This window comes from Ipomoea triloba, chromosome 5, assembly GCF_003576645.1.
Source record: "Ipomoea triloba cultivar NCNSP0323 chromosome 5, ASM357664v1".
NCBI classification, from domain to species: domain Eukaryota; kingdom Viridiplantae; phylum Streptophyta; class Magnoliopsida; order Solanales; family Convolvulaceae; genus Ipomoea; species Ipomoea triloba.
This window is the reverse complement of record NC_044920.1, coordinates 23,191,477-23,201,129: the sequence shown is the minus strand read 5'-3', so window position 1 is coordinate 23,201,129 and position 9,653 is coordinate 23,191,477. Positions and strand designations below refer to the sequence as shown.

General features: G+C 38.8%; 1 protein-coding gene across 1 annotated transcript in view; it reads right to left on the bottom strand.

Moving 5' to 3' along the window:
* Positions 1–9,285, bottom strand: part of LOC116019523 (aminopeptidase P1) — a 14,616-nt gene extending 5,331 nt beyond the window's left edge. The window contains exons 1-5 of the mRNA XM_031259772.1: positions 9,040–9,285; positions 8,814–8,877; positions 7,839–7,978; positions 277–561; positions 65–187 (exon numbers count right to left, since the gene is read on the bottom strand). Of these exons, the coding sequence (XP_031115632.1) occupies positions 65–187; positions 277–561; positions 7,839–7,978; positions 8,814–8,877; positions 9,040–9,135 (708 nt within the window). The 5' untranslated portion in view covers positions 9,136–9,285. The remainder of the gene's footprint in view (positions 1–64; positions 188–276; positions 562–7,838; positions 7,979–8,813; positions 8,878–9,039) is intronic.
* Positions 9,286–9,653: the final 368 nt, after the last annotated feature.

Sequence of the window (9,653 nt, the reverse complement as noted above, 5' to 3'; positions counted from 1 at the left end):
GGGGGGGGGGGGGGGGGGGGGGGGGGGGGGAACAGGTATGTGATTATGCAAACAGAAAGGTAACCTCAGAAGATAACTTTCTGTTGTCAACGTAAAGGAAGGCCGAGACTAATGTTACTACAGCAAATGCATGAGCGACAGGACAATATGACACATCAGTTCCACGGATATTATATAACCAGGCAACCTGCATGAAAGTCATGAACAATTAGTAAAGAATAGAAATCCCAACATTTGCAAGAGAAGTGGATTTAGGTTTATGGGTTAGAGATTTACTTCATCAAGCCCTGTTATTATGATAGCCCGAGCTTTCTCTTGCACAAGCTTTTCTCTCAAATCCTTCAACTTATCTGCAACACAGCGGCCAGAAAATTCCAATGGATGCACCATTACAGGATTTACTTCAGCAGGTGGCCGACTTTTCCAAACTTCATCCACCAAGTTTGTTGTGGTTTGGACTAATTTCTGTTGTTTCTTTGCAAAGGCGCATTCCCATTTGTGTGCTGTTTCTACTGATACACACCATGTATCAACTCCTATAGCTGCTTCCTTGGGCAAATTCTGATTAGCACCACAATAAATGTCAATTAAAATGGACAATGCACAATGAACCACCAAATCCATACACCTTGAATGTCACAGGCAGAAGACATACATTCAATCTTGAAAAGGAATTGAGTTAGAATATTTGGTAAGAACATGTCAAAATACATAAATAAATAAATAAATAAAAAGACAAAAAGGTATGAAACAGCCAAATAGTTAGGTAGAAAGACAGAAGCCTGCAAATTGATTTACCCATCATCAAACCTGTTGAGTTAGGTGTGATGCTAAATGTGGATACAAAAGGAAAATAGAGCGAGGCAAAAAGGAGAGAAATTTAGAAGGCATAAGGAAAAAATCCCGATTTCTTGCTCACAGCAGGTTTTTTAAGGAAAATGACAGAGGAAAGCTCTCTTTTAAATTCCTAAACAAATGATGTCGCAAAATCTCATCGTTCTGAAATGGAAATAGAAAATCTACCAATGGGTTTGTGTTCTGATCATCCTCAGGAGAAATCATTGAGAGACATAGTGAACAGAACCATGCCTCTCAGATAGTTTTAAGAGAGAAGGAAATATTAATCAAAGAGTAAATACCAGAAAAGGTTCGTCAACTATTTTGAAATACCAAAATTGGTCCTCGACTACTAATTCTACCAAATAGGTCCTTGATTATGCAATTCTACCAAATTTGGTCCTCCGATCAGATTTCCGGCGAAAGTGTAATCTTGGAAAATCATGTTGCTTCCGCTATCTCATTCCTTGTTCACAGCTAAAATGGCGAAAACCTTAGATTTCCGGACCAAAAACCTGAACATGAAGAATAGTCTAGCACTTCCTCTTGATACTCCGCTGCCAAAGCTATACCCAGCTCTAATATGTTCTTCTGTCTGAGTTGTTGCATATGATCTGTGCTCCTCCCCTGTTAAATCAGTCATCGGCTCCACAGAGAACGAGAGTGACAAGGAAGACTTCCTCGCTGGATTAACTCATCACTTTAGTCGGACCTTCATCAAAGAAGCTGACAAGTCCGTGCATACTCTAAATCATTTGGAGGTACTCCGTCCATTATTACTGCTTTAATTTATATTTTTACCTTCTATTTATTGAAAATGAAAATCTCTGTTGTGTTCTGAGTGTTTTTCCCCTGTTCGAAATGCAGAAAGGTTTGGTGCTGTCACAATCGTCCCAATCCACACTGGCACAGGTAGGTAGCTGGACTGGTCAGAGCATCAGGTCAAAAAATGGTAACCCAAAGTCCCAAATGGACCTTCTCAGGTTTCCTCTCCTCCTACTACCCCTCTGAGTGATGAAAACAATGCTTGTGAGCTGATATACCAAGGTGTTGGTCAAATTGATAGGCTGATAATGAACCCTAGTGGTGGATCATGAGGAAGCGCCAGAGTATTCATCAAGGTCAGATTTTGGTCAGAAAACATAGGGTTTTTCCCTTAAATCAGTGAACAATGAAAGAGATGGTGGAAGTAATGTGATTTTCCAAGATTACCCTCAAGCTCGACAGCGTTTGATCAAAGTACCAAATTATGTATCAATTGCATAGTCAAGGACCTAATTTGGTAGAATTATTAGTTGATGACCAATCTTGGTATTTCAAAATAGTCGATGGACCATTTCAAGTATTAACTCCTAATCAAATTAAATTAAAATTATTTCAAGCATAAAACTTTTTCACTTAGATCAAAGACTTTTAGTGATTTAATCTACTTAAATACACCAATGAGTGATACGGTGCAAAGCTTGAGGAGTGTTGAGAATTATTATATTATGCCTTGAAAGATGAAATGGCTTCAATAGTGTAGCATAGAAAGATGAAATGGCATCAGTAGTATAGAAAGATGAAATGTCTTCAATAGTGTAGCATAGAAAGATGAAATGACATCAATAGTGTAGAGGTTTCCAACATGTATATATATGGCAGCATGCCATTGTAGAAAATGCAAGTAAGAAACACAGATTTTTCTGATTTCACATGGTATCAAAGCCTCTTTCCTAGGCTGTTTTTCTTCTGGTTTTTCTTTTTCCAAATATTTTCCGGCAGTGGCGTAAAAACAGCGACTGTTTTCCGGTCATATCTTTCTCCTCCGATCTCCGATCAAGGTGCCGTTTTCTCCATTGGGTTCGTTTCGAGGAGACGTATCTAGCAGTGTTTTTTTCCAGATCCTTCGCCGTCGCCGGTCAACGCTGGTCAACGCCAGTCAACACTGGTCAACGGTACTGTTCCGGTCAAAGGCACTGTTCCGGTAAAATATTCCGGTCAACGGTACTCTCTCTCTCACCTGCTAATATTCCTTTTTGTCAACCATGTCTTCAACTGGTATTAAGGAAACTTCTGACAGTGTTGAGAATGTTATTTCTAGCTCAGTGTTTGTGCCAAATTTATCTGGAAATCCAGTTATTACCTCTGAAAAATTATGTGGGTCACAAAACTACCATTCGTGGTCCGATGCTGTTGAAATGTGGTTTATGGGCCAAGGTGTTAGTGACCATTTGGAAAAGGGGGAAGAAAAGGTTCCAGAAAATGAGAAGGCAATTTGGAAAAGAGTGGATGCCCAACTTTGTAGTCTCTTGTGGCAATCCCTTTCACCTGAGTTAATTCAACTGTTCAGAGTTTTTAAATCATGTGTTGAGGTATGGAATCAAGCCAAGTCCTTATACACTAATGATGTTTCTCAATATTACACAGTTGTTAATAATTTGGTTAACTTAAAGAAGGATTGTATGAGTATGGAAGCCTTTCTTGGGAAAACTCAAAGTTTATTAACTGAGTTTAATAAGCTATTACCAACTGGAGGGACACCTGCGGAACAGATTGCCCAACGTGAAAAATTTTTTGTTGTCTTTGTTTTATCTAAATTAGGCCCTGAGTTTGAGAATACTCGAAACCAGATTCTTGGAGATAATGTTGTACCAGGGATCCAAGAATTGTTCAAACGCCTTCTTCAAGTGACTTCCTTTCCTGGTGAGACTTCTGCACCCACCACAGACCAATCTGCTCTTGTGATCCAAGGAGGTCGAGGTAACCATTTGGGCAACCGAAATAAAGACCGTAGTGGGCAGAAAAACACTAGATATTGCGATTACTGCAATCGATCTGGACACACACGGGATCGATGCTGGAAGCTGCATGGGAGACCGGTGCTTGCCCCTACAAATGTGGCTGAGCTCAAACAGGATTCAGGTTCTAAAACTATCTCTCTTACAGAATATGAAGAGTTTGCCCGATTTAAAGCTAGTGCCCAAGCTGCTGTTGTCACTCCTGTAGCTCACACCAAAGAGACTCACACTGCCCTGGTTTCTCAATCTGGCTCTCTTGGATCATGGGTCCTTGATTCAGGTGCTTCTAAACATATCTGTGGTAATTCTTCTTTATTGACTCACTTCACAGATTCTAAGTCTCTTCCATCAATTGTATTTGGTAATGGATCCATATGTACTGCTCATGGTGTTCGTAAAGCAAGGCCTCTTCCTAATTTACCTTTATCATCAGTTCTGTACATACCTACATGTCCTTTTAACTTGATTTCCATTCGTCAACTTACTCACTCTCTGGATTGCCTAGTTACATTTTCTTCTGATTCTGTTATTATACAGGACCGTCGTTCGGGGAAGACGATTGGCTCGGGGTATGAATCAAAAGGACTATACCGCTTATCTACTCCTGCTTCCGCTGTCTGTAGTGCTACTATTTCTCCTTCCCTTACTCATTGTCGTCTAGGTCATCCGAGTTTGAAGAAACTGCAACAACTTGAACCAAATCTCTCAAAGTTGTCTTCACTAGAGTGTGAATCTTGTCAGTATGGAAAACATTCCAGAACCTCATTTCCTGAACGGGTCAATAAAGTATCTTCATCTCCTTTCTCTTTAGTTCACAGTGATATTTGGGGTCCTAGTCGTGTCGCATCTGTGTTAGGTTTTAGGTATTTTGTTACTTTTATTGATGACTTTTCTCGTTGTACTTGGGTTTTCCTAATGCAACGACGTTCTGAACTGTTTCACATCTTTCAAAAGTTTCATAATGAAATTAAAAATCAGTTTGGAGTGTCTATTAAAATTCTTCGGAGTGATAATGCCAAGGAATATTTCAATACTCCTTTGACTACCCTTCTTGAATCGGAGGGTATTCTCCATGAGTCTTCTTGTCCGAACACCCCACAACAAAATGGTGTGTCTGAACGGAAGAATAGACTTCTAGTGGAAACTGCTAGGACTATGCTTCTTCACTATAAGGTCCCTTCTTGTTTCTGGGGAGATGCTATCCTTCATTCATGTTATCTTATTAACCGTATGTCATCATCTGTTTTACACGGCAAAATACCTTACAACCTACTGTTTCCTCAAGAGCCATTACACAAACTTCCACTTAAGGTTTTTGGTTGTACTTGTTTTGTTCATGATATTACTCCTAGTCGTGATAAGATCGCACCCAAGTCTTTGAAATGTATTTTTGTGGGGTACTCTAGGGTTCAAAAAGGTTTCAGATGTTATTGCCCTGACACACGGCGGTTCTATGTATCACCAAATGTTACCTTCTTTGAAAACACTCCATTCTTTTCATCTGACTCTACAGGGGTTGTGGATCCTTTACCTGATGTCCTACCAGTTCCCTCGTTTGAAGGCGGGATAGAAATGCCACTACCTCCCAATCCATCACAAACACACACTGTTTCTCCATTCCAATTCACCTATCATCGTCGGTCAACATTGCCACCAACCACTACTACTGCAAACATTGAACCTGTTGATTCATCCCCTGAGCTGTCTCTTCCCTTGGATGCGGTTCCTGCTCCAGTTTCCAGTACTCCCATTGCTAGTCGGGTAGGCGGGTAGGTAACAGGTCTACTCGCAATCCCTATCCTATATATAATTTTGTCTCTTATCACCGTTTTTCCCCTGTTTATAATGCCTTCATCTCTAGTTTATCATCTGTTTATGTTCCTAAATCGGTTAAAGAGGCTCTTTCTCATCCTGGTTGGCAACAAGCTATGGTAGATGAAATGGCTGCTTTACATTCCTCGGGAACTTGGAACTTGGTTCCATTACCTCCTGGCAAAACAGTTGTTGGTTGTAGATGGGTCTATAACGTCAAAGTTGGACCAGATGGACAGGTAGACAGACTCAAGGCTCGACTCGTAGCCAAGGGGTACACTCAAGTATTTGGCGTTGATTACACCGATACATTCTCACCTGTGGCCAAGATCTCTTCCATCAGGATCTTTCTCTCTATTGCTGCTATACATCATTGGCCTCTATACCAGTTAGACATCAAGAATGCATTCTTACATGGGGATCTCAAAGAGGAAGTGTATATGGAGCAACCTCCTGGATTTGTTGCTCAAGGGGGGGAGACTAACCTGGTTTGCAAACTAAAACGCTCTCTTTATGGATTGAAACAGTCTCCACGTGCCTGGTTTGGACGCTTTAGCACAGTTCTACAAGATTTTGGGTTAATTCGGAGCAAAGTGGATCATTCTATGTTCTATCGGCATCAACAAGGTAAAAGTATTTATCTTGTTGTTTATGTTGATGATATTGTTATCACAGGAAATGATGCGGAAGGAATGGTCCAGTTAAAGCAACATCTTTTCAAACACTTTGAAACAAAAGATCTTGGAAAATTAAAATACTTCTTAGGGATAGAAGTTGCCCAGTCAAAGCAAGGGATTTGTATATCTCAACGAAAATATGCTTTAGACATATTAGAGGAAACAGGTATGCTTGATTGTAGACCAATTGATACTCCCATGGATCCTAATATTAAGCTTGTACCAGAACAAGGGAAACTCTTTTCAGATCCAGGAAAATATCGAAGGTTGGTTGGAAAACTGTTGTACTTAACCGTCACCCGTCCTGACATTTCTTTTGCAGTGAGTATTGTGAGTCAGTTTTTTGGCCTCTCCATGTGACAGCCATTGGGATGCTGTCATAAGGATTCTACGATACATCAAGAAGTCTCCCGGGACCGGAGTGTTATACAAGGATCATGGAAATACAGAGATTATTGGTTATACTGATGCAGATTGGGCTGGATGCCCTTGGGATAGAAAATCAACATCAGGATACTGTGTTTTTCTTGGAGGCAACCTAATATCTTGGAAAAGTAAGAAGCAAAATGTGGTGGCTCGATCTAGTGCAGAGGCAGAATATCGGTCAATAGCCTTGGGAACATGTGAACTAATCTGGTTAAAGCATCTCCTATCTGAATTAAAATTCTACATGAAAGGGCCGATTAAACTGATGTGTGACAATCAAGCAGCTTTGCATATTGCATCTAATCCTGTCTTTCATGAGAGAACAAAACACATTGAGATTGATTGTCATTTTGTTCGTGAAAAGATTGCATCCGGGGAAATTGTTACCTCATTTGTAGGTACAAATGATCAGTTGGCTGACATCTTCACCAAAGCTTTAAGAGGTCCTAGAGTTGAATATTTGTGTAACAAGCTTGGAGCTTTTGATATTCACGCTCCAGCTTGAGGGGGGATGTTGAGAATTATTATATTATGCCTTGAAAGATGAAATGGCTTCAATAGTGTAGCATAGAAAGATGAAATGGCATCAGTAGTATAGAAAGATGAAATGTCTTCAATAGTGTAGCATAGAAAGATGAAATGACATCAATAGTGTAGAGGTTTCCAACATGTATATATATGGCAGCATGCCATTGTAGAAAATGCAAGTAAGAAACACAGATTTTTCTGATTTCACAAGGAGAAAGGTAAGGTTAGTAGTTACCAAATTAAATTAATTTTAATTCCAGCACAATACTTGGAAGAACAATCTACAGTTGACCAAAAACTTTAGTGTACTTAAATATGCAACTGAGTTCTAGAGTATATCTCAGATTTTTGAATATAATGTTAACTTGTTTTCTTTATTTACCTACAAACCCCACCCATGGCCCCTCCCTAGAATCCTAGATGCATACTTAATAGATGGTAGTTTTCATAGTATGACCAAAAATAACCAGACAAACACTGAGCAGGGAATTACAAGTGAAAGCTCAAAAAAATAAATACAAATCTATAACTGTATATTTGTATTTATTCCATTTTTCCCATTTTTAGTACAACAATAGCCAAAAGCATACTAGATATAGCTAATCTACTAATGTAGACAGATCATAGATGTACAAGATATCTATTCAAATTCAAAAATTGCAAGAGAACAAACTCATATCTTAACCAGACTTAAGATCAGCAAATTATTTAGTTTATAGTTTTATACAAAGAAATGTAAGCAATTGAGTTATGTGAAAAGCAGCAAAAGGAAACTCACATCTGCCATCCAGATATCAACAGCAGGGTCTTCTCCCATTCGCATGAGCTTCCACTGATTACTGAGCTGTTGTGCTGCCTGCAAGAAATACCGTCCATCCGTCCATAGAAGTGCTTCATTCATTGTTATAAGTGCCAAACCTGTAGGAACTCAAACAATTATGGCAGTAGACTAATTATGGAAAAAGTGTTCTTTCAAGGAGCATTACACATTGTGAAATGGCAATATCAAGGTCCAAGGAACCAAAGGCAAGGAATTGCTAAGAACAACACAACTATACAAACTTGCTTAAATTAAGGAGGTACTCAATCTATTCTAGTTTGATACAAGTATACAACGTTTTAAAGCAACTATAGGGCATACTATCCATAAACAAAATCTCCAAAATTAATACACCAGTCATTACACAAAATTAAGGTAACAAGGTTGGATGGGAATCATTATTTCCTTTCTCATATTTGATCCCATTTCATTGAAAAAGGTGATTCCTGAGCAATCATTATACTATTCCTATCCAAGATTGATCCCATTCTCACTTCCATACCAATAATGTACCAACTGATCAAATTAACCAAAAATCAGGTTGGACAGGAATTGCAATTCCGGTCTCTAATTCACTTTGTGTTTAGTATGTTCATAACCTTGGAATCATAATTTCATGAATTACATCCCCAGACGACTTTTTACACGAAATTAACAGTGCATAAATTGCATGAAACGGGTCCTAATAAATTATCTTAGGATCTAAGCTTTGATTCAAATAATACAAATCCTATCCACCATTTATTTCCAAGTTAATTCCACTTCAATATGTTGCAACTCCAATATACTAACCAGACTCTAAAAACTTTACTACAGTCGTATGCAAATGGCTGATTCTTTAGTTCAACCTGCCTTAAAACAAGCCAAAACAAATCCCACAATCCAGGTAGCCAAAATCAGTATTAAGCATTCGATCAAGAAAAAAAGCCTAACCAGCACTTCCGGTGAATCCAGAAACGAATTCGCGCCTTTTGTCCCGCGCTGACACATACTCGCTCTGAGTTCGAAACATGTAACAGACACAAATTAATCGCTGAACACATCCGTTAACAGATACGCATATGAAAACAAAAAATTATTAACAACAGAAAAGGGAATTGCATATATGCTTCCCGATAGAGTGCGTGTTTGAATAGAAATGGGCGAAGTTGAGTGTAACCTGATGATAGTCTTGGGAAGGAACAACCAAGGCGTCGAGCGGAGGGGAGTGAGAAGCCATGAGTGACCTAAGAGCTGCGAGTGTTTCCTCCGCCATGGATTCCTGTTTCTCTGCGTGTCTGCTCTGACGGATTATCCTAGTCCTGAGACGATGGAAAAGATAGAGAGCGATCGTTTACTTATACTAGCTGGAGTCTAGTACTCTAAATTGATATTCCTTCCAGAGAGATATATGATTCCACGCTTCCAAGAATCGATTCCAAAAGTATGACTCCGGATTAAATTCTTGGGGGTGATTTTTATTATTTATTATAAGAAAAATAAATTGCACATCTTTGTGATAGTGCCGATTTGCCAAATTATACTATAGATCACGGTCTATCAAAATAATATTCAGATTATATGTATACAGCTGACATATTACATATCTCCAGTTAACAGTTTTTTTGCACATATAAACTAATTGGAGACACATACGCATAACATAATAACTACAAACACATAAAATTTAACTATAAATACAAAATATGTTAATTGCAGACACAAAATATGTTAACCAACATCTTGCGTGTCTAGCATTAGCATAGTTTGTACATGCAGTTAATAATTTATGTG